The 26,410-nt window shown below is 36.0% G+C and overlaps 1 protein-coding gene across 4 annotated transcripts in view; it reads right to left on the bottom strand.

Annotated features, from left to right (window-relative positions):
- The window catches only part of Trmt1l (tRNA methyltransferase 1L), a 31,206-nt gene that overhangs the window by 3,530 nt on the left and 1,266 nt on the right, over positions 1-26,410 (bottom strand). For 2 of the 4 annotated variants that reach the window (XM_090340238.1, XM_090340239.1), the window contains exons 2-12: positions 20,843-20,953; positions 19,093-19,206; positions 16,524-16,588; positions 14,511-14,640; positions 12,173-12,296; positions 11,677-11,774; positions 7,865-8,111; positions 7,129-7,341; positions 5,550-5,740; positions 2,371-2,449; positions 390-556 (exon numbers count right to left, since the gene is read on the bottom strand). In XM_090340238.1, coding sequence (XP_090196364.1) covers positions 390-556; positions 2,371-2,449; positions 5,550-5,740; positions 7,129-7,341; positions 7,865-8,111; positions 11,677-11,774; positions 12,173-12,296; positions 14,511-14,640; positions 16,524-16,588; positions 19,093-19,206; positions 20,843-20,953 — 1,539 coding nt within the window. The remainder of the gene's footprint in view (positions 1-389; positions 557-2,370; positions 2,450-5,549; positions 5,741-7,128; positions 7,342-7,864; positions 8,112-11,676; positions 11,775-12,172; positions 12,297-14,510; positions 14,641-16,523; positions 16,589-19,092; positions 19,207-20,842; positions 20,954-26,410) is intronic. The other 2 variants (XM_090340242.1, XM_090340243.1) reach the window with 1 other exon arrangement.

The following is a 26,410-nucleotide window of genomic DNA, read 5'->3' as shown; positions in this document are numbered from 1 at the left end:
AGCCTTGAGCAAAAAAGAAGCTCAGGCTGGCAGTGGCTCATGCCTGTAATCCTAGCTACTTAGGAGGCTGAGATCTGAGGATCAAGGTTCAAAGCCAGCCCAGCACAAAAGGACCTGAGACTCTTATCTCCATTTAATCACTAGAAAATGGGAAAGGTAATGTTTAGGCCCAGGGGTAGAGTGGTAGCCTTGAGCTGAAGAGCTCAGGGATGGCACCCAGGCCTAGTTCAAGCCCCATGACCCACAAAAAAAAAAAAAAAAAAAAAAAAAAGAGCTCAGGGGCAGAGCCTAGGCCCTGAGACTCAGGGGAGGTAAGACACATAATACCAAAGATTAAAAAGAATATTTTTAAGGACCAATCTGTAAACTAACAAACTAGTATATATAACCTTGTTTCTTGAGATTTGAAGGTGTCTGAGTTGAAAACTGACTTTGAAGAGTACACTCTGATTCAAAGATTAATGTCTTTATGAGGGTCTGAATATCATCCACACCATGATGAAGAGATTCAAATAGCATTCTTTTGAGGAATCCAGTGTTGAAGAGCGAACTTGACCTGGAAAAAAGTACACAAAACTGGCTTTGGAAAATGTTTATGTTCCTTGAAAAATAAGTCTTCATAACTTTTACTACAAGTAAAACACTGAAAATTAAAAATCTATGATTTGGTACTACTTACACTGTTATTCTCTACTTCCTTTATCATTCCAGTTTTCTAAGGTAGTAAGACTAGCTGAAGAAATTCATTTACATTAAATCTGTAAGAATTAGTGAGCCCTAGCAAGTTACACAGTACTATGATGTACTGGTAGGTATATGGAGGACATACCCAAATATAAAATTCAAAGTTAACCCTATAAAATCCTATAACTCTAAATAGAAACATAATGTTAATAAATCTAAACAGGAACCCATGGTGTTAATGCATATTTCAGTCAGAAACAGTCAGTCTTAATTCTGGTGTATATATTTGTGGTGGGATAATTAAAAAATGGCCCAGGCAAAAAATCTAGTATGCTTCCTATTTAATTTGTGTTTAGTATAATTTATATTAACTGACAAAATACGAAATTCGAACTCAAACAAACCTGGACTCTGGTCCTGCTTTCTAGTTGTGTTAACATTAGAAGTTACTACTGTCTGAGTCTTGTATTCCTCTTTTTTTTTGTGTGGGTCATGGGGCTTGAACTCTGTGGTCCTTCAGCTATTCAGCTCAAGTGTACTGCCCTACCCTTGAGCCACAGTACCACTTCCCATTTTCTAGTGGTTAAATGGAGATGAGTCTGACATTCTTCAGTTCTTTATCTTTTTTTTTTTAAAGTTATTTATTTTTGCCAGTCCTGGGGCTTGAACTCAGGGCCTGAACACTGTCCTTGGGCTTTTCTCAAGGCTAGCGCTCTTCCATTTGAGCCACAGTATCACTTCTGACTTTTTGATGTATGTGGTACCGAGGAATTGAACCTGGGTCTTCATGAATGCTAGGCAAGCACTCTACCACTAGGTCAGACTCCTCTCCTGGCCCTTTAGTTCTTTATCTTTAGTGCCTAGGCTGGCTTAGAACAGCGATGATCCTCAGATCTCAGCCTCCCGAGTAGCTAGGATTACAGGCACTAACCACCACACCTGGCATAGTATTCCTCATCTTGAAATTAAAACTTCTCACAAACTTATGGGAATTAAATGAGATGGTCCATATATGATACCTACTATAAAATATATTCTCAATGAATACTAAGGGTAGTAATTATTTAGAATTTCAAAGGTCAAATGATGAATGTAAGATATACTAAGAAAGAATTTAGAGCTCAAACACTAAAAAGAGATTTAAAAGGAGAACTATAACCTGAATATGGGATGATATTCCCTCGAAGAGCGTAAAGGCTGGAACAATCCCTATGAATGATAACCATAGTCCTAGGAGAAATTATGGCCTTGATTGTGCCATTTTATTTGTGTAGTAAGTTTTACTAAGCATTTAAAAATGTGCCATGACTTCCATATCTGTAAAAAATTAGGAGAGCTAGGCTAGAAGATCTTCCTTCTGGATCCAGCAGCCTGTTATTCTTAATGTCTCTCTCTAGCTTTGATATTTGAGTAGGGTCACTATGTAGCAGATGGTAATGGAATGCCAATCCTGGGGCTTGAACCAGGGCCTGAGTGTTGTCCCCTGAGATACTTTTGCTCAAGGCTAGCACTCTACCACTTGAATCACAGCTCCACTGAAAACATTTTGAGATCATTCAGGGAGAGGAGTCCTAACTGCTTACTCAGACATAAAAACAAAATTGCTGCTTACCACATATAATCATAAGTTGAAAATAAACCAATTATTTCAGCCCATTTTGAATCTTATTATGTTTAAGTACATACCACAGAGGTCCAAGTTCTATTGCTGTCTTTCCGGGCATGGTTCCATGACAGTTACAGGGTAACTGTCTATATGGGTTTTCTGTGAATAAATAGAGATCAAAGGAGAAATAACGACTGCAAATAGTAATTATTTGTAGCTAGTATACACTGAGGATCTACTATGTTCCAGGTACTATGCTAAGAATTCTAAATGTATTTTGAATCTTTAATCATTATTCTTTGAAGGTAAGGATATTAATATTTCAATCACAGATTAGACAATCAAAGCTTAGACAGTAGAAATCTGTCAAATGGCCTCCTGAAAGCCGAGTTAACTGACTCGGGTGTAATTTATATCGTATGTTGATATATAACTCACAGTGTATAAATCAGCCAGGCACTGGTAGCTCGTGTTTATGATCCTAATTATTCAAGAGATTTAAAGATCCAGGTTCAAAGCAAGCCAACTTAGGCAGACAAATCTGTGAGACACTTAAATTAACTGGCAAAAAACTGGAACTGGAGGCATGGCTCCAACTATAAATGAAAAAGCTGAGCAGAACACAAGGTTAGAATGTAAGATGCAATAATGGCTCCAAAACAAATAGCACATGTAAATGAGGCCTAATAAGTGTTATATAACCTTATCCAATGTCACTATCAAAATACGTAAGTCTTATGGACTTTTGCTGCCTGGGCTGGCTTCAAAACAGTGATACTCAGATCTCAGCCTCTTGAGTAGCTAGGATGAGCCACTGGTACATGGCTTTCTTTTCTTTTCTTTTTTCTTTTTTTTGGTGGATAATGGGGCTTGAACTCTGGGACTGGGCACTCTCCTGAGTGCTTCTGCTCAAGGCGGTTTACCACCTTACCCCTTGAGTCACAGCCCCATTTCTCCTTTTCTAGTGGTTAGTTGGAGATAATAGTCTCACGTTCTTTAGTGCCCGAGCTGGCTTTGAACCTCGATCCTCAGATCTCAGCCTCCTGAGTAGCTAGGATTACAGATGTGAGCCACCACACCCAGCTGGCTGTATTTATTATTATTTTTAGTTTTTAAATGGTGCCGATATCAAACCCAGAGCTTCACATACATCAGACCACTAAGATACCCTAACAGCTCTCAGAATGTCATTTTTAGATCAGAAACTCTCTTCACAGCCTCCTTCAATTCCAAGCCATTTTTGGATTGATCACTGACTATCTTGGAATGGTCTCAGGTCCATCAGAACTCAGGACCCAGGCAGGAACATAGGTCCCTTATTTCTTTCTACCTCTGTTAATGACATTAAATAGCACAGTACACAGTTGTAATGTGAGAGTACTTTAAAGATTACAATGCATGAGTCAAGTGGTAGAGCAGCTACCTAGAAATAAAACAGAATACCCTCCCTTACCACCACAGTACTAAAGAACTTAAAGAAATAAAATAAAAAAGTATTTGTGGGAAGCTTTAAAATTACAGTATTTACCTTCTTTATGTAATGGAAATAAAATGCCAATTGGGTTATTTACTTTTTCTGTTTTTGTACCAGTCAAGGAGATAGAACTCAAGGCCAGAGCATTGTCCCTGAGATTTTTTTGCTCAAGGTTAGTGCTCTGTCAGGTGAGGCGAAGCTCCATTTCCAGCTTTTTGGTCTTTAACTGGAGATAAGAGTCCCAGGGACTTTCTTATCTTGAGCTAGCTTTGAAACACAATCTCAGCCTCTTGAGAAGCTAGGATTACAGGCATGAGCCACCACCACCTGGCGGGGTTATTTATTTCTTTTAATTTAAAATTTTTATTTTTTCGGTGCCAGTCTTGGGGCCCAAATTCAGGACCTGGTGCTGTCTCTTGGCTTTTTAGCTTAAGGTAAATGCTTTCCCACTTGAGCCACAGCTCTACTTCTGGCTTTTCAGTGGTTAACTGGAGCTAAGATTCTTTCCTGCTGGGAAATCCTTCCAGCTCAGCCTGCTGGGGGGTTGCTTCCTGGACCAGCTTGCCCTTTCCTTTGCTTTCCCTCATTTGCCCTCCTCTGTTCCTGTCCACAAATTGCACAGTTCATTTTTCACAAAGTGAAACACAAGGAATACATTGAATACAACGACGGCATTTGCTTATCCTTCCTCCCTCTATTCTATGCCCCTTTTTAATTTTTTACACTGTTGAGGATTTAACCTATCAGCCTCTAACCACTGCACCACAATCCCTAGCTACTTTTCTTCTTTTTAAAGGAAATCCAAATCAAAACCAAGCATTAGTATCATTCTGGGAGGAAAAAAAAGCTTTGAGGAGAAATTGCTTTAACAGATAGTAAATAATGCTTTTGAAAACCTCTTTAAACTATATGGTACAGGTGTTAACAGATATTAGAACAAAATAGAAAATCCAGAAACAAACTGAAACTTATGTGGAAGTCAGCATAAGATGTAGATGTTTTTAAATCATCACAGAAAAGGTGAACATCAAGAGAAAATATCTGCTCTTTTTTTTTTTTTTTTTTTGGTGGATCATGGGGCTTGAACTAGGCCTGGGTGCTGTCCCTGAGCTCTTCAGCTCAAGGCTAACACCCTACTCTTAAGCCAAGCTCCACTTCCTGTTTTCTGGAAGTTAATTGGAAATAAGAGTCTCAGGTCCTTTTGTGCCTGGGCTGGCTTTGAACCTTGATCCTCAGAATTCAGCCTCATGAGTAGCTAGGATTACAGGTGTGAGCTACCACACCCAGCAGTGCTAGCTTTTTGAGCATAAAAGCTCAGAAACAGCAAGAATTTAATAAAAAATGGCATTTTTTCCTATGTCCCAGAAACAGCTTTATGAAGGCATGAACCACAATTTCTTCCTGGCATATAGCAGAGATGTGTTTACTGAATTAATTTTATAACTGGTGGCCTTAACATTCAGTAAAAAACGCAAAAAAATTATTCCTAAAAAGTTAATGCTTTGTAATAGCTAAGATTAAAGTAATTCTGACTTAGGTTCCTAACATTAGTTGAAAGTAGAAACTAAGTTACCTCTAATGTTTCAAAAAAAAGAGTAGGTCGAGAAAGCTACATAGTAATAAACTCACAGGAATGTGTTGTCTGTTGATCAAAGTCCAGTATAGTAAATAACAAAGTTAGCACTGTAATCTTTAAAATCGAAGGATAATATATATAATTAGGAGTGTAATAAACACTTATTCATTAGAGGCTTATCCATTAATTTATACTCAAGTTCAGGTTACCTTCTACCATATTACCATCCTTCTGAAAAATTCTCTCTTCACACCATTGACAGTGGATGAGGTATTGAATTTTCTTGGCGGTCTCATCTGCTGAAGTAGGCCCCCTCAACACTCTCACAACAACCAACACGAAATGTTCCAAAGCTACTGCAAACAGTACTTCTATGCCTTTGTTGCATCGTGCTGCAGCTCTATAAAATTTTGAAATAATTTATTTAAAAAGTTTATTTTCCTCTGGCATAATACTGACAACAGTTCTGGTTGGTAAACTATGGGTAGTGATGGGGAATTCAATTTTTAGTAGCAGAGCTTTTAAAAAGATTGTTACTATAACTTTTATACAAAGTGAAATACAGGTAATAAAGTATGCCTGTTCAGTTTCTAGACATTTTCCTGTATCATAACTTTGCAATAGTACTAGCTTTTCAGCTTCATTATTTCCGGTCCTGTTATCTTCATTACATTTCTTTCATTTTTTTTCTGTACACGCTTCTTCCAAATATATATGAGTACTGTCTATATGCTGTTATAGTAAGTTAGCTGCTGAATTTTTAGTCAAAGTCATTTCTGCCATGAATAACTTTAAAAAAATATTTTTTTTGCCAGTCCTGTGACTTGAACTCAGGGCTTGAGCATTGTCCTTCGGCTTTCCCAAGGATTCTGCCACTTGAGCCACAGCACCACTTCTGGCTTTTTCTGTGTGTGTGGAACAGAGGAATTAAACCCAGTGCTTCATAAATGCTAGGCGAGCACTCTACCACTAGGCCATGTTCCTCCCCCCCTCCCCCACTAATAACTTTCTGGATTAAGTCCTACTAGATAAACCACTTGCTATTCTTCTAGCATAACAATCTTCATGTAAAAAGTGTTCAAATAGTCTTCAGGTTTTTTTTCAACTACCTAGAAATCTGGACAAGAAACAGAACTTCTTGTTTTCTAAATTCATTTTGCACAAGAATATAAGCCTTAATTTTTATTCAGTCTATCTAAAAAACTAGATACAAAACAAATATATCTAACTTAAATATTTGGTTTTCCTTTTTCATGTTGTTACCTGCTATATACCCTATATCTTGTTAAAATAGGCAGATCTGAAATCAATTTTCACTGGCTTTTCTGTCTTACAACTTTAGTTGTAACATTTTAAGTTGGAGTGTAAACTAAATACTTCAGATACAAACTTTTTTTGTGTTACTGATATTAGGGCTTGAACTAAGGGTCTGGGTACTGTCCCTGATCTTTGCTCAAGGCTAGTGCTCTATCACTTGAGCTACAGTTCCATTTCTGGCTTTTTTGTGGTTAATTAGAAATTAAGAGTCTCATAGACTTTCTTGCCTGAGCTAGCTTCAAAATTTGATCCCCAGATTTCAGCCTTCTGAGTAGGGAGGATTACAAATATGAACCATTGGTCTCCACCAGATATAAACTGTTAAAGTTTTAATAGAATGTAAGATTACACATACATTAAAGCATACCAAATTTAGAATACAGAATTTATATCCCAAGCATATTTTGAAAAATAAGACATTTGTAGTATCACTTTCAGTCATACACCAAAATCATATTAGGCACACTGTACCTTGCCACTGCAGCTACCACAATTCTGGCTGCTAGTTCCTTGTAATATTCAGTTCGGACAATGTTACATCCATAGTGACGCCGGGCAACATGCTGTGCTTTGGCATATAAGGAACTGATATCTGTAGAAGTGACTGATACTATGCCAAGGTTTCTTATATTTCTGAATGCAGAATCTAGATAGTTCACTGATGTTCCAAAGGGGTCTAGGTGTCTAAAATTAGAAAGAAATCAGATATATTTAAACTCAAATTGGTAACCAAAATAATATTTATTTCTAATGATGAAATTCCTTAAATCCTAAAGTAGTGCACACTTGTAATCCCAGCAACTTGCCAGATAGAAGCCCAAGAACTCAGAATTAGAGGACAGTCTATAATATACAATAAACTCTAGTTCAATGCCAGCCTCAGCTACATAGTGAAACTTTGTCTCAAGAAACCAAAAAATAGAAACAAAACAAAGTAACAAAGAAGTCCTTTGTAAGTTGATTTTTAGATACATAATTGTTTTAATACAATAAAATGATATAAAATAAAATGTAAAGATAAATCAGCTAAGAAAAAGTTCAGGCCCATATATTTTATTTGAAATGCTAGAAAATTTTCTTATTACATATGTTAGGATAATGTTAAAAACTTTATGACAATAAACAACTACTCTCAACTGACTTTGCCACCCCTCAAAAAATTTCCAGGACAATTTAGTATGTGACGTAGCAAATCTTTTTCACTTACATGAAATCAAAAGATCTCAAATGCATCAATACATTGGCATCCATTTTGGTCACCTTAATGTTACCAAGATTTTGTTCTTCTTCTCCAAGACAATCTCCACTTTCCTTCTCTTTACTGTCTACCACCACTTTCAATTTGTTTAAATGGCAGTTTTTCTGGATCAATGTCACAGAATTTTCATTCATGTCATTAATTGTAACTTTGACTGCATTTCCAAGGTGTTTTGCCCATTGTAATCCCATTATCCCTTAGGAGATATAGGAAAGAAAACATGTTGGTTTAGTTGTAATTATTAAATAATAAAAACAATAAGGAATATAATAACAAATTCCTTTAAAACCTTAATATTTTCATAAGTAGCTCTTACTAGTCTATTTTTCCTCACTATAAAGCTATCAGGGGGCCGGGAGTTTGGCCTAGTGGTAGAGTGCTTGCCTAACATGCACAAAGACCCGAGTTTGATTCCTCGGTACCACATACATAGCAAAAAACCAGAAGTGCTGCTGAGGCTCAAGTGGCAGAATGCTAGCCTTGAGAAAGTCCAAGGACAGTGCTCAAGCCCTGAGCCCAAATCCAGGACTGGCAATAAAAAAAGAAAAAAAGAAAAAAAAACTATCACAAAAACATGTACCAAATAGGTTTTATTAATATTTCTTATAATTTTCAGATGCTTCTTGTTCAAATAAAATTTTTATTTTAGTTCGTGCAATATTGTTGTTCTACTTATACCTTTTTAATAAAAAGTGGAAGATATGTAATATACAATAAAAGTGGGATTATTCTGCTAGAAAGGAGGAAGGGAAGTTGAAGTCCTACTTCTGAAGTTTACTCTAAGCACCAAAATGCATAACTAACTTTCCAGGACCAAAAATTTCAAATAGTGCACAAAAGCTTGCTTGTTAATGAAAAACAATGTTGTACATGTAAACAAATGACTGAGAAGAATTCAATCAGAAAACACTTTCTCACATGTTTTCCATAGCATTAGATTGGTCATAAAAAAGGAACAATTCATTAACTAGACATGGTAAATGATACAAGCCCAGCACAATATGTATTAGAAGGTCTCCTGTGTATTAGAAATATTCACTTTCTTCTCCATATTATGTCTTATAAATGGAAATAATATCTACTATATGTTATAGACTTTAAATATATTCTTTTCATATCTTCACAATAAATTTATAAGACTGAACATCCTCACTTCAGGGACTGAAAACATACAAAATAGCTGCTACAAACCTGATAGAAATTTCCAAAGGCCCATTAAAAAGTAAAGGTTAGAAGTTGGATATGGTAGCTCAAGCCTGTAATCCAAACTACTTGGGAGGTGAAGACTGGTGGATCATAGTTTGAGGCCAGCCTGGGCAAAAAGTTTTGCACATCTGTTATGCCAGCTATGGGGGAAGCACAGATAGGAGGATCATAGACAAGACTAGCTCAGGCATAAAGCAAGACTTTATCTCAAAAAACAAGTAACACAAAAAAGACTGATGGAATTGGAATGACTCATGTGGTAGAGTACCTGACTAGAAAGTGTAAAGCCTGAGTTCTAACTCCAGTCCAGAATAAAGACAAAGAGAGTACACTAGGAAAAATATTGGGAAAAATTAATATGAAGGACATATTAAATTGTTATTGAGCAATGTGTACTCTGGGCAATAAACTGAGAAGTAACATTATTATGGTGCCACCTCCGAGGAATGTCTATTTTTGGCAGCAGCAGGCAAGACATTCTTAGAGGCAGAGCAATCACTATAAGCAAAGATACTAATTAGAGATTACAGCAATAGATACCATCAAATCTTTAAACTGGCAAATACAGAATAGAAAAGGAGTGTGATACATTAAACAGATCTGGGGCTTAGCTGATATGTGGTCAGTAGAGGCAAAGGGAGAAATAAAATATGATTCACCTTTCATTTCCAAGAGATTCAGAGGATATGGCCTGCTAAATATCAGCTCATCATCTCATAACTTTTATCATATTTATACTTAATGATAATGACAATAGCAATAACAATAATACCTAATACTTAGATAACAATTGTTAAACCATGTATTATTGTTCTAATCACTTTAATTCTATTAACTTACTTAAAATTTTAATACTGTATGGGTTTTAGTACTCCTTACTGTTACAGATGAGAAAATTGAGCACAATTTCCTATGGTAATAAAACCATAGAGAGCTGGGACTTTTGGCTCAACAGTTTCTCTTTTCAACACTGTTTTACCCATTAGGACTTATGAAGGACAGTTTACAAATGTTCTCTCACCCACTGGTACAAGATTTCCCAGTGTGCAATATAATAATCTTAAGGAAGATTTCAATGAGTAGTACAGTGGCTTTTTAGAGATTTTCTATCGCTTCTATCTTTATTTTTAGGTCTTTTGCGAAAATAGTCTCAATTTAAAACTAAAGGCTAGGCAATGATCAGCACAACATAAAAGAGCTATCAGTTGCTCTTGATTACAGTGAACAAGTATTCTTGAAATAAATTAATTCCTATTGAATCTGATCAAACTATGTTACATGTGCAATGGATGACACTAGAATCAATAAAAATCTAGATGGTTAGAAATTCCAGGCCAAAGGTTAACATATACACACACACATTCTCTCTCTCTAAGGTCAGAAGGGATGGTAGATTAAGAAGGAATTTAGATATCATGAAACAATCAAAAAATATTTATTCTGAACATGGGTACAGGTGGCTCCCACCTGTAATGTTAGCTAATTGAGAAACAGAGTGAGATTGTGATTTAAGGCTATGCTAAGGAAAAAGGTTCATGAGACCCCCTCTTGAACTCATAGCTGGTACAGTGCCTGTCAACACCCATGGAAGGCTGAAATCAAGAATCATGGTTCCAGGGGGAGGGAGAGTGGGAGAAAAACAAAAGGGATTAACAATGTTTAACAAGAAATGTACTCACTGTCTTACTTATGTAACTGTAACCCCTTTGTATAACAACTTTATAATAAAACTGAAAAAACAAAAAAAGAAAGCATCATGGTTCCTGGGCAGCGGAGGAAGAAAAAGTCTGAGACTCCATTTCTATAGAGGGAAATGGGAAGCAGGTCCCAATGTTCCTGTTTGTCAATCTAAAAATGATGGGAAACTTGAAGTAGGTGGATTGCAACTAAGGCTTGCTTTTTAGCTATAATAATAGTGTTTTAGTTGTATTTCTTATAAAGTCCTTATCAGAGGTGGGCATGGTAGCATGCATGTAATCCTAACACTTGGGAGGAGAAAGCAAGATTTTGTTTTATTTGACAACATTTTTGTCAGCAGGTGCAAGTGGATCCTCATGTAATTGACCTATTCAAAAGGCTGAGACCTGAGTTCACAACTAGCTTAGGCAGAAAAGTCTTTGAGGTTCCAAATCCAATTAGCCAGGAAAAAGCTGGGCTAATGGTATGGTTCAAATGGTAAAGCACTGGTTGAACAAACAAGCCAAACAAGACTATCAGGCCTGATTTCAAGCCAAGTACAAAAAAAAAGTTTTCTTTTTTTTTATTAAAGAATTTATTAACATTGATTTTAACATCATATTTCAAATGACATGTTTAACAAATGAGTGTTCAAGAAGGGAATCTCTATATACAATCACTGGCACTTAGTTTTTAGAACATAATCAAAATTAGGCTAAGGGTTTGTATATCATAGATACATATTAATTTATAAAATAAAACATTATGTCTACAGAGTCCTAGGAAAAGTTGTTTTCTTTTTAAAAATATGATATCCATATAAGCATCTTAAGATACTGGACAAATCAAATGGGATTTCAAAAATCTTCTTCACTTACCAGTGGCTCCAAAAGCATCTAGACATTCCAAAGGTTTTCGTTCCTCAGCCAGAGCAGCCAATGTACAGAATATTAGCTGCCTAGAAGGAAGTAATAATCTGAAATAATTTTCAGTTACTATGGCTTCATCACTAAAGACTTTTGAAATATGATCTAATTATATATGCCTAATTTAATAAATAAGATCTAAAAATTAGTGAAATTAAGCAATGACTCCTTTCTAGTTAACAAACATTCATTTAGTTTTTTTTAACAAAACTTACCTACAAAGATACAAGCCTATTTGAGTTTAACTATATAAAATAAGTCCTATTTTACTCTCTAGTAAAGAAACTGCCTTTGTAGCTAAAACAAAGGAAACCATAATTTTGAGAAAATGTTACAATAGATGATTGTCATTTTGTATCATTTTTAATTTTAGTATATTAACACATATGAACTTAAAAGGTTTTCATTATTCAAAATATCCCATAACCCTATTTTGAATTGATCTTACCGATTTAGCTTCATTTTCGGATTAAAATAGGAATCTGTTTTCTGAGGTATAGAATAGTTAGGACAAACTTGTACATCTGTATCTGTTTCCTTCATAATTTCATTTGACGGTTTAGCAGTAGACACTATTGTGGAAAAAAAACATTCAGGGAAATATAAGATATTCCAAACATCTTAAACAATATACACTTACAAACATAACTTTATTATTTTGTATTATAGTGAAAGGATGGATATATAGAAAGTAGCAAACCAAAGACTAAAACAAGATTTATTCATCAGTGTCTCTAGAAAAAGTTGAACCTAGTTGAATGAATGGAAGAAAATGCATTCGTAATACTGGAATGCCTAGTGTAACAATATCTCTTATTATTTTACCTACGAGGAGTTTAAGACAACATAAAACCTTACAGTATCTTCAAGATTATTTAAGTACTACGTTTTGTCTGAATAGTTTGAGTGCTAAGTACATTTCACTGTGATATAATCATTAGAAAATGAACATCTGCATGATTGTATTCCATCAGTTTGAGTGACAGGTGGGGGGTGTGTGGGGGGGAAGGAAATGGGTACCAAGACATGTGAAAGGGTATCAATGTATGTGAATTAATGCACCTTCTATCTGGCAAATATCATGTAACCCTTTTACTAATTACAATAAAAAAAATAAAATTAAAAAAAAAATTAAAAAAAAAAAATAAAACATTCTGACCTTGGGGCCGGGAGTTTGGCCTAGTGGTTAAAGTGCTTGCCTAGCATGCATGAAGACCCGGGTTCAATTCCTCGGTACCACATATAGGAAAAAACCGGAAGTGGTGCTGAGGCTCAAGTGGTAGAGCTCTAGCCTTGAGAAAGTCCAAGGACAGTGCTCAGGCCCTGAGCTCAAGCCCAGGATTGGCAAAAAAAAAAAAAAAAAAAAAAAAAAAAAAAATTCTGACCTTCAGAATGATTTCTCATAGTTTTAAACAAAAAATTGCATTTAGATGGCTTTTACTATTTCTTGGACTTTTACTATTTTACTTGGACTTTCTCAAGGCTAGCACTCTACCACTTGAGCCTCAGCACCACTTCCGGCTTTTTGCTATGTATGTGGTACCGAGGAATTGAACCCGGGTCTTCGTGCATGCTAGGCAAACACTCTACCACTAGGCCAAACTCCCAGCCCGACTTTTACTATTTCTTTAAAGCAATATATAAGTCCAGTGGCTCAAACCATAAAACCTATATTCCTAGGATCAAGGGTTGAAACCAGCCTGGGTAAGAAAGTCTGAAAGATTCTAATCTCTAACCACCAAAAAGGCAAAAGTGGAGCTATGGCTGAAGTGGCATAGCAAAAAAGTCAGGGGCAGCAGCCAGGCTCTGATTTGACACATAAAAAAAATCCCCAAACCAAACCCAAAAAAGGTATATATTAGAGGCTGAGTGCCCATGGCACGTGCCTATAATCCTAAGTACTCAGGAGGCAGAGCTCTAAGGATAACAGTTCAAAGCCAGGCGGGAAAGTGTCTACAATTAAAACACCAAAACAAAGAAAAGAAAAGAAGGCATACAACAAAATACTTAAGCTATAAATTCAAGTAATGGGTAAATATGTATGTGGCAAAGATAAATACAATCATCTGTGGGGAAATTTGGGTTAATTTTATCTGTAGAATTTTAATAAAATTACAATCAGAAGTTGACAAAATAGCAACCATCTATTTTTGTTGACATCTATAATGCCAACAAAAGTAGCCTTTCCTAATGTTAAATATTTTTCTATCCTCACTGAAGAAGCATGCCACCCATCTTACAGTATCAACCATGATGAATGAGGTTCTGTGAGAAATTAAGTGATAATATAGGGTTCATTTCATTTTTGAGATCTGTTAGCACTTAAAATAAAGATCTTTCTTTTAGTTATTGTACAATAACTATAATACAGTTACTGACTTAAAAGCCATCAGTAGGAATAACCTGTCAAGTTATCCATATTTACTTCAGTGTCACTGTCACTTGTGCTTGTACTATTTATCAGCTGTGTTTTTTTTTTAAAGTTATGTTGTTATTAAGAAAAAGTCCTGTTGTGTAGTCTTCTAAGATGGCCTTGAAATCCTCCTGCTTTAGCTTCCTGAGTACTGGGATTATAGGTTAATACCACCAAGCTTGGCTTATACTATTTGTTGGAATCTATTATGACTAGCTCTAATGTTATTGGCAACATCACACAAATAAAACAGTACTCAACTAAATAACTTAGTTAAATCAATATATATTATCTAAGGATCTGGAAAAAACAACTAGATTATTGGAATTGAAGTATCTACTTATCAATATGTTAATGAGATGGCTCAACTTACCAGCAATGTACCTGGATTTAGTCTCTCCTTTATTCACATGGCGTCTAACATGCCCTAACATGTCGGTCCTTCTGGTGATTGTAGCTGAACAAATGATACAATGGTAGTGGGCACCCATTTTACTGGATATCTATCACATAGGGATTTTTATAGATTAGTACAATAGTAAAACACAAGTTTAAAGTTGCAAATACACTAGAGTCTGTCCTAGACTTGATGGTAAAACTCAGGGCCTGAGCATTGTCCTTGGCCTTTCTCAAGTCTGCTAGAGCTCTACCACTTAAGCCACAGCACCACTTCCGGCTCTTCTATGTATGTATGTAGTACCAAGAAATCGAACCTGGGTCTTTGTGCATGCTACGCAAGCACTCTACCACTAGGCCAAACTCCTGGCCTTTATTTTACCTTTTGAAAGTAATGATACTATGCAGATAAAACTGGAAGGGCAGAGATAATAGTAAAATGTAGTACAATAACTAGGGATGGTTGAGTTTTTAATATTCATCACCTTTGCCTTTTCATTTTATATCTTGTCTACTTTTAATTTAATTTTTAATGATAGCTGTATTTGGCGATCATTTCTTAAGATTTCTGAAAATTTGAGCCAGTTCAAATTCAGATTCAATGCTGGGAACATAGTAACAAGTAATTTTTCAAGTAAACAGTTCTTCAGAATTTCTCATTTTCCTGAAAATACCACCACTATCATCCCCAACAAAACCTTTCTCCAATGGCTCTTCCTCAGTTTTGACTGCTACTTCCTTTCACTTGCCACATTATAGCAAATCCCTTTGTTTCTTTTTTTGAGACAAGTCTACCTAGGTGGCCTGGCTGAGCCATATAGCTCAAGCTGGTCTACAACTCATCCTCTTTACTGTCTCTCCAGTGCTGGGAATACATGTGTATACCATCAGCTTTTATGCAGTTTCTTGCAGTAACTTAACCGTTTATAACAATATTTTGGGCTTTTTGTTTTTGCTGTTGCTGCTTATGTATGGTAGGTAAATGCTCTACCAAGACACTGCATTCACAGCCCACAAGGAACACTTTTTCCAAAATGAAGGAGTGGTTCAAATGGTACAGTACCTGACAGCCTTGAGAGAAAAAGCTAAGAAAGAATACCCTAGCCCCGAGTTCAAGTCCCAGTACTAAAACAAATACAAAACCAATTAATTAATTTAATTAGAAAAATAAAAAGTTTCCCCCTGGCATTTTACCATTTCCCCTACCCCCCATCCCATTAAAAAAAAACTCAAAATACAAAACAAGCACCAGTAGGATAAAAGGCACCCAAGGAATATTACTAAAAAGTCTTTGTGTTGAAAAAACATACATTTTTTAAAAGTTATTGGTATTTCAATTCCTTGGTTCTTTCAACTTCAAAGGATTTATATATATATATACATATATATACATATATATATACATATATATATGAATGGGTATGGAATTTATAATAGGACATTAGCTTACAGAATATTAAAGCACTTATTCCGGGATCAAAATTCATTTTCAAAGGGTTGTTTTTCTTTTTATTGTCTGTTGTTGGACTTGAACTATGGGTCTGGTCTGGGTCCAGCTCAAGGCTTTGAGCCACAGTGCCAGTTCCGGTTTTCTGGCAGTTAATTGGAGATAAAAGTCTCATGGACTTTCCTGTGTAGACTGGCTTTGAAACTTGATCCTCAGATCTTACTTTATAGGTATGAACCACTAACATCTGGCAATGGGTTTTCATTTTCAACACAGGAGAAACTTCACTGAAAGTAAAAGCTATAAAATGAGAAGTTCAATACAATACTTCCTTCTTAAACATTTCATACTTTTTCTACCATGATCATCTGCAAGCACTCAGATAAGAATTTTAAGGTAAATGGAATGCTAAACAGGTTTTATTTTTAAATCAAGAATAGCTTCTTGGCTTTTGAGTAAGATCAAATGTAGTTTGAAAGCAAGAAAATATTGTACTCTTTAAAGACAACTGAATCTAAAATAAAAAGTCTAATATTTTATTACCTGTTCTCCAATAATGTTTGGTTTTACTGGTCTACAAGGTAAATGACAGATGCACATCCTGAAACCTACAACAAAGAAGGACTGGTTGTCTTATAATTGTTCATTTAATACTCAATATTAAAAACTATAAACACTGATAACTGGAATTAACCTTGTATTTGCAATGTCAAAATTATGTGGAGTTTGCTTCAGTTTGTTCATGAGATAGGCAGAAACAAATACAGAAAATCAGGTTAAATTCTGGTCTTTCATGACTATTTTATCTTGGATAGTCATTTCACATTTTTGGCATTCAGTTCTTTTCATCTATTTTCTGCCAACTTAAGCTTTATCATCTTTATCTCCTGCTGCATTTGTCACTATAATGACTCTACTTCATCTATGACATCGTTTGAACTTGTTTTTCTTCTCACCCTTTTGAGTCTACTTTACAGGTTTTATTCATTCTCATATTTTAAAATGTAGATATTCCTTAGACTGGTGGGCTACGCAACTTTTTTTTTTTTTTTTTTTTTTGCCAGTCCTGGGCTTGGGCTCAGGGCCTGAGCACAGTCGTTGGACTTTCTCAAGGCTAGCATTCTACCACTTGAGCCTCAGCACCACTTCCGGCTTTTTTCTATGTATGTGGTACCGAGGAATCGAACCCGGGTCTTTGTGCACTCTACCACTAGGCCAAACTCCTGGCCCTTAGCAACTTTTTTATCCTTCCAGTACCAGGTCTTGAACTCAGGACCTTACATTTGCTCAGCTGGTATTCTACTGCTTGAACTACAACTGCAGTCCAGCTTTTTGCTTGTTCATTGTCTAAGGATTTTCCTGCCTAAGCTGACTTTGAATCGTGATCCTCCAGGTCTTGGCCTCTTAAGTAGCTAAAATTAGAGATCTGAGCCACTGGCTTGGCTTTATCCTTGGTAGCTTTTAATTCCTTTCATAATTTCTAGTATCTTCCTCATGGTAAGGAATCCTAAATCACAGCTCTTGTTACTAATAACTTTTTCCAACTGCCTATTAAGGATCCATGGCTAATCTATGGTCAGTATCTCAAAACTTGTCAAGATTAAACTCACTGATTCCTTTTTTTGTTTTCTTTGAGTTGCTGAGAAAAAACTCAAGAGCCTTATGAACAGTAGGCAACTGCTCTACCACTGAGTCATATTCTTCTGCTATTTCCTTACTCAAGAGTAAGCATTCTCAGCTTTCTTTCACATCTGTCATCCCAACAATGCATCTTGTTACTTCTATACTCAATATATTTGCAACCACTTTGAAACTTGCTCATGAAAGACAAATACTGAGCAGAGAGCATGGCCTAGTGGTAGAGTGCCTGCCTAGCATGCACAAAGCCCTGGGTTCTATTCCTCAGTATCATATACACAGTAAAAGCCAGAAGTAGTATTGTGGCTCAAGTAGTAGAGCTCTAGCCTTGAGAAAGCTCAAAGGCAGTGCCCAGGTCCTGAATTCAAACCCCAGCACTGGCAAAATAAAAGAGAAGAAAAGATGAAAACTATTATGTCTATTTACTTAAATATTGTGAAATAACCCAATAATTTAATGTATCTGAGAAACCCTATACCTATGAATAAGGAAATCGCAGAAAGAAATAACCTGGAAACTAAATCTAAATGTTAAATAAGGGCTTAAATGAAGGATACAAGAGATCTTTTAAGTTAAAGGAACAATTTTCTTTGGGCAAGAAACTATTATAATTTACTATACATATTTTGTGTTCTTCTCTTTCGCATTACTGGGGAATTAAACCCATACACTTGCTCATGCTAGGCAATTATGCTATATATATATATGTATATATATATATACACACACACACACTCTATATATATGTGCATATATATGTGTATATATATGTGTATACACACACACACACATATGTGAAAGAGAGTGAGTGAGTGTCTCTAACTAGGACTAGTAAGAAACTGATTATGGCACCAGTTCTAGGTTTTTCTAGGTATGTCACACCACCTGTTTAACCCAGTTTGTTTGAAAACTGCAGACAAGTTTGATAATTTCTATTTTCACATGATCATATACAAGTCTTTGTGTGTGACAGACACATAAACACACACATTTGTGGGGGAACTTTTTACATCCAAATGAAATGTTATAAAGTCTTCACTTCTTTCCTATATATTTTTGTTTGAAGAATGTACTCTTCCCAGTGGCTGTATTACATTTCACGGTATGTAGATGCCATTGTTTACTTTTTTTTCTTTTTTGGTGGGTCATGGTGCTTGAATTCTGCCTGGGAACTATCCCTGAGTTCTTCAGCTCAAGGCTACTGCCCTACTCTTGAGCCAAGCCCCATTTCCCATTTTCTAGAGGTTAACTGGAGATAAAGAGTCTCAGGTCCTTTTGTGTCGGGCTGGCTTTGAACCTTGATCCTCAGATCTCAGACTACTGAGTGGCTAGGATTACAGGCATGAGTCCCTGTGCCAGGCTTACCTTTTGTTTTAATTTCAAGTTTTTGTCATGAAGTATATGTTGCAATGTCTGTCTGTCTGTCTGTCTGTCTGTCTACCTATCTTTCTATCCTAAGGACAAAAATACCAACCTTCGTATTCGACTGAGACTTTCCAGTGTAAATTTTGGAGGTGACGACGAAGCTTATGGCTATTACAAGCTCTGAATTTTTCTTTAGGGCACAATGGACAAGCTTGCTTATTCCCTTAAAAAGAAAAAAAGAATCAATAAAGCACAACATATATCAGGCTACTAATGACTGGATTCAGCCACACAAAAGAACAGGAGACCTCTCCATGTGTTCTTCCTGATTCTTACTTAAATCTTGTTTAACTCTCAGGAAAAATCATTTTTCCAGACCCAGGAAGTAGCTTAAAAGCATAGTAGCACATGATCAGCAACTGACTTTCTACCTTAAAGCTCTCCTCTCTATGGTTAGTTAATACTTTTGCCACTGGGAACAACGAAGTCAAGGAAATGATGACCTATATAATACACTCTTCAGTCAAAATGATCATTACCCACAATCACTCAGGATTTTGGATAGGAGAAAGGCCAGCACTGATCAGACTCATGGAAGGGAATAGGGCTAGAAAGAGATATATAAGCATCCCCTGTGCTATTTCTCTACTAGTTTGGCAACAACAAAAACAAACATAAGGCTAGAATAACATAAGATGGAAATAATCATCAATGTAATTGTTATTTGGAGACATGACACATGGTTAGAATCTTGAATATAATTTTATTATTGATTTTATACATCTGTCCTTCTTCATTACAGCACATTCCTGACAAAAATATGGATCACCAAACCATAAGTATTAATTATAAATGTAATGTATGTGAAAGAATTCAAATCCCCAATTCCAATTTGTATAAGAATTAAGATATAAAATTTAGGTTTAAAGCAATAGAATACACAGAAATAATCAGTAATTCACTTGATCATACAGAATAGGTACATTTTTTTTAATATGTCTATGTCTACTTCAAGAAACCAGGAAGTAACTGTGACAAAAATCCAAGAACTGGAGCTGGGAGTTGACCTAGTGGCAGAGTGCTTGCCTAGCATGCACGAAGACCTGGGTTCAATTTCGGTACCACATATATAAAAAAAGCTGGAAGTGGTACTATGGCTTAAGTGGTAGAGCTCTGGCCTTGAGAAAACCTAAGGACAATGTGCAGGCCTTGAGTTCAAGTCCCAGCACTGGCAAAAAAAAAAAAAAAAAAAAAAACCAAAAAAACAAAGTCCAAGAACTAAGCAGAGCAGAAGGAGCATGGACAACATCAAGAAATCCTGCATTAACAACCTTAAACTGTCTGGCTTGGGATTTCTTCTACATAAAATAATTTTAACCATTGGGTTGGGAGTTTGGCCTAGTAGTAGAGTGCTTGCCTACCATGCACGGAGACCTGGGCTCAATTCCTTGGAACCACAAACATAGAAAAAGCTAGAAGTGGTACTGTGGCTCAAGTGGTAGAGCTCTAGCCTTGAGAAAATCCAAGGACAGTGTTCAGGCCCTGAGTTCAAGCCAGGACTGGTAAAAATAATAATAATAATAATAATTTTAACTTCTGTAACTTGTAGCTAGTACAGTTAGTTGCCTTACAGAATATATAGGCTAAGGCATGAGATTTTAATTTCCTTGATGAGGTAAAAAATTTATTCTACAACACTTTTGCAAAAATAGAAAGAATCTATTTTCTGTATTAAAAATTATTTTTACTTCTGTTCTTGTTCAATAGGAAGTAACCAACCTATTCTTAGCAAACCATTTTCATGAGCTGAAAGGTAATAACTCAGTAAGAAGAAAAAAAAATTCCTCAAATGGAATTACCTGCATCAAGATTATCTGAGTTCAATGAACTGGTAGGATCAAAGTCTCCTTCAGTTACAAAAGCCAGTTTCTCTAGATCAGCAAGTTGCCTTTGAATTGAGATGTGTCTTTCTGAAACAAAATTTAAAGAGTTAGAAAATCATGCTTTAAGAATGTTTTTGAATTCCATCACACACAATTTCATACACTTACCTTCTGTAATATAGTGTCCTAGAATCTAAGTGGTAAATAAATGTCAAAATTCATTTTACAATATGACAAATGTATTTCACAATGGGAAAAAAAGTTGGTAGAAAAAAAACCCCACTGTGTAAATTCAAAGATTTAAAATTTTATCTACAAAAATATTATCTTTTATAAAATGAAGAAATATAAGTTATTTTTCTTGTCTTCAAAGAACTTTCAACCACATGGGAAAGTGTAAGTGTAAAGGGAGGTAGAATGGAGTGACACAGGTTTGTCATGCAGAGAATGACTGAATCTAGTAAGTGACTTAGTGGCATTTAGTACTTAAGGTAATGAACAGAATTTCAATTGGAGACCTAGTAAGGACTTGTAAAGTAACCTTATGAGTAAAAAGTATATGCTATAAAATCATCAGCTAACAGGTAGGCCAACTGGCTCATACCAAGATATCAGCCAGGTTGAGCAGAAAAGTCCATGAGAGTCTTATGTCCAATTAACCAACAAAAACAAAACAACAACCACCACCACAACAAAAAAATCCCAAAATGGAGCTGTAGCTCAAGGGGTACAGCACTAGCCTTAAGCAATAAAGCTCAGGGATAGCAGCCTATTATGAGCATAAAGATGTGAAGGTAGAAGAGAAGATAATGATGTGAAAATAATAACATAAAGAATATGATGTGAGAATACTAGAATAATGAATATGATATGAAAATACTAAATGAATATGATTGGAATGAAAAACAATGGGATGAAATGCAGCTAAAATACTTAAAGAAATATATTGCCAATACAAACTTGTATCTAAAGCCATATGGACGTGGGAGATAAAACTGATGCAAGGACACATATGACTGTAACCACAGGAACTGTCAGGAGCATGGCTTACAAGATAGAGCAATCATAAAAGACCTAAGAGCCCAGATACCTGGGCACAGGAAAGAGAATAATAGTACCAGCACATCTCTGGGCACCACTGATCAAAGGTGTTACCAATCCAGACCAAGCAAGGATGAAGGTGTAACCAATCCGAATCAAGCAAGAAGGAATTTGGGCCATTAAGGAGCAGGCCAAGGACCAATATAAGCAAAGGACCCAGAATGAGGGACAGCACTTCTGCTGGCCTTAACTGAGATTGAGGTTCAAGGATCTTTGGCCATATAGAAGCTGCTCCTTGCCTGAGAGGACCCATGAGGACTGAGACTCATCGTGTGGCCCTGGAACTCACACTGTGGCAGGACTGGGAGCTGCATCTAACAACTGACGGCAGATCCTGTTTGAATTTGGGACTAAGAGATGTTGGAGAGGTGAGACCAGCAGATAGGCTGGATAGGCAGATTAGAATTAGGCAATTGAGGACTAGAATATAGTAACTAGCACATAGTGTAAACTCTGCTATGTTAAATCAATAAACTATGCTGCATCATATTACCTGCCTATTGGTGAATTACTTCACCTGCTCACGACACAGCCAAGCCGAGTTCAAGCCCCAGGAGTGGCACCAAAAAAACCTTACAAACTTCCCCAAACAACAACAACAAAAAAACCCCAAAACATACAGCTTTCACTAATCTACCCTTGAAGTAGAGTAGTAGGTTTTTGAGGAGTAGATATATTCAGGCAAAAAAGAATGTATAGCATGATCAACAAGGATGTGGAATTCTATGCTGCCATCAGAAAGAACGACATTGCACCATTTATAAGGAAATGGAAAGACCTGGAAAAAATCATATTAAATGAAGTAAGCCAGACTCAAAGGAACATAGGCTCAATGGTTTCCCTCATTTGTCATAATCAGTAGAAACCTTGGGCTCTCATAGCAGAGATTTGCAATAGAGCAAAACCTAGATACATAAGGCCATATAGTATGACCCTAAATGAAAGGACCTCTAGGATATGGAAACAAAAGCCATATAATGAGTGATTGTTGTCCTTAATGTACTATGCTATCTCTCATCTCTTTTGCTGTCCCTTGGTTATCCCATATTGTTACAGTATCTCACTTGGTTATCTGATATATTGGATATATTTGTGTTTGGTGATTTGAAATTGGATAGGGAAGGGGGAAAAACAAGATGAGGGGTGGAGGTAGGGGGGAGGGAAATGGGGACCAAGACATGAGAAAGGGTATCAATGTATGTGAATTAATGCACCTTCTATCTGGCAAATATAATGTAACCCTTCTATTAATTACAATAAAAAATATATAAGGGAAAAAAAGAAAGATGATTCAAAAGATTCTGAGTTTATTTGGTTGAGGAAGATGGTGCCATTTTCATTACCCAAAGAAGGAAGAGGAACCCCTTTAATCAGAAAGGATGAGAAAAAGAAATTTCTGATAATACATTTTATATATTACAGATTAAAACAAATTCCAGAAGGCAGCTGAAAATTTGCTTCTAGGGCTGAGGGGGGACTATGGAGATACAAATCATAAATATGCATATTAGGTAAAACTGAGAACAAGATAGCCTATCAAGCACTTGCTGAGGCTCTGAGTATCCTCACGTATGAACATACATACGTACACACACACACAAAAGCTGTGAAAAGGAAAGAAAGAAAAAAACCCTCAGCTTATCCAGTTATGATTGGGTAATTAACTATACTGCAATTATCTTTAAATAATGACACAGTTCACATTTTTGAATCTTTATACTTTCCCCAGTTATGCACTTTTCTGTTTCTTTTCTTTTCTGCCAGTCCTGGGGCATGAACTCAGGGTCTGAGCACGGTCCTTGGGCTTTTCTCAAGGCTGGCAATCTACTAACTTGAGCCACAGCACCATTTCCAGCCTTTTCTGTGTATGTGTTACTAAGGAATTGAATCCCGGTCTTTGTGCATGCTAGGCAAGCACTCTACCACTAGGCCAAACTGCTGGACCCTTCTGTTTCTTAAAAATGATTCTTCAAGCTGGGCACAGTGGCTCATGCTTGTAATCTTAGCTACTCAGAAGGTTGAGATCTGAGAATGACCATTCAAAGCCAGCCAGGGCATTAAAGTTCATGAGACTCTCATCTCCAATTAACCACCAGAAGAGCCCAGGTCTAGAGTTCAAGCCCCATGACCTCCCCTCCCCCCCAAAAAAAAAATATACCTTATAAATTTTGAAATGTCTTCTAAAATGTTTTAACATGCTCTTGACTAGGTGTGAGGGAATCCACTCTCAAATGCTGATAACTTCACTACTAATTCATATAAATGGATATAATCTATAAGTGAGATATGGATGGATGGAAATAGGTACTTGGCAGTTTAGTCTGTAAGAAACATGATTAATGCTGAGTACTGCACACAGCAGTACAGATTAAAATGTAGTACACAGTATATATTGGTGACCTTTAGAAAACCAGGTTCAGTGAGGTGTTAGTAAGAAAAAATATCAGAAGGGGAAATTAATACAGAATATTGGTAATAATTCCTTTTTTTTTTTTTTGGTAGGTTGTGGGACTTGAACTCTGGGCTTGGGCATTGTTCTCTTAGCTCTTCAGCTCAGGTTACTGTCCTATTCCTTGAGTCACAGTGCCATTTCCAGTTTTCTGGTTGTCAACCAGAGATAAGAGTCTTACCTACTTTAGTGCCTGGGCTGGCTTTGAACCACAATCCTCAGATCTCAATTTCCTCAGTACCTAGGATTACAGGAATGAGCCACTGCACATGACTAGTAATATTTATTTTTAGGAAGTTTGATAAGTTAAAAAAAGAGATAGATAAAATTATAATTCTCTTTTTTCTAACAGTGGAGAGATGTGATTTTATGTGTATCTATAGCAAAGAAACATTTACAAAGTGGGAGCGTGAATGTGTAAGGTGCTAACTGATAAGTAAAAAATCCACAAAATGGTAGGAGAAAATGGAATTAACTCCTGGGGTTCTTTAATATTCATTTCATTAAGTAGCTTACAATTTTAGAGTATTTTCAGACTATTAACTCTAGTCTATTTTCGGACTATTAACTTTGGTTCTTGCACTGTTACCACCTAGTCTCCCTCATATGTTCACTTATTAGAATAATTTGTCTTCCTCACAAATAATAATATGAGAAAGTAACATACTCTTTATTCATCTTCCTGATGACTAAGTGCCAGATTGCAGAAACTTGCATACAGCAGACACCAAAGCATGTTAATTAAAAAAAAGATTTGACTTTTTGGATTAATTTTAGAAATTCAGTATTATCACACATTCTTCCTCAGAATAATTTTTTCTTACTAAAAAGAAACAATGAAGAGGAAGAAATATTGATTAAATTCTTATGCCACCAGGTACTGTGAGGTATAACTTTTTTTTTCCAGTCCTGGGCTTGAACTCATGGCCTGGGCACTGTCCTTGGGCTTTCTCAAGGCTGTTGCTTTACCACTTGATCCACATCACACTTCCAGCTTTTTCTGGGTGTGTTGTACCAAGGTATTGAACCCAAGGCTTCATGCATGCTAGGCAAGCACTCTACCACTAGGCCATATTCCCAGGCCCAATGAGGTATAATTTTTATAAATAGATAAAAATTTTTCCTATCTTATCAAACACTTTTAATTGCTAAGTCAGAGAGTAATAGTTGAGAGTTCTAAGTGTACAAACCAACCTATACTATTTGAAGCCATAACGTTTTTGGCTACATAGTTCAAAGATTTATGTTTGTAAAGCATGATATATAACATTACATAAAGTTGTGCCTGTTGACTTAATTAAAAGTAAAAGCCTGCAAAATCAGAAAATTGAAAACTATAGTACATTCGAAGAAAACTGTCAAACATCTGTCTTCAGAATTTATGATGTCTATCAAACATTTCTGAAATTACTTTCTGATTAAAGAACTCTGTATTTTAAAAGCATTCAACTTGTTTTTCATAACACTAAACATCCAGAAATCAACAGGCAAAGCTCTTGTTAAATTAGGAGAGTCCAAGATGTCAGCAGATTTTTAAAAAACTTCTGTTACTGTTTCCTCAGTTTTCAAATGTATTTCAGATACACCATCTTCATCTTCCCTACTTATGATTGACTTCAAAAGACTAACCAGATGTAAAAATAATTTTTAAAGTATTATTAATATGTATCTTAATTCTAATGCATTTCAGATTTCAAAATCATTCATTTGTCCCAGTAATGCATTTCCAAGCTCCTAGAAAAGTATATACATTCTTCATAAAACACACTTGTAAGTCCTGAAATACATAAATGTTTCCAATCTTTTAATTTTGAGACAGGGTTTCTCTCTCTAGTCCAGACTGGTCTCCAACTGAATATCCTCCTTCTACCTCAACCTTTAGGATTACAGTAGGTGTCTGGTTTAACATATTCTTAAAGGTGAGGAGGTGGAGAAAGCATGCATTCGCTAAAGCAGCTGAACCATTGTGACTAATTTAAATAGACATAATCTGA

This window comes from Megascapheus bottae, chromosome 10 (assembly GCF_031878675.1).
Source record: "Megascapheus bottae isolate mThoBot1 chromosome 10, mThoBot2.hap1, whole genome shotgun sequence".
Lineage (NCBI taxonomy): Eukaryota > Metazoa > Chordata > Mammalia > Rodentia > Geomyidae > Megascapheus > Megascapheus bottae.
The sequence above is the reverse complement of the archived record's forward strand: the minus strand, read 5'-3'. Positions and strand labels throughout refer to the sequence as shown.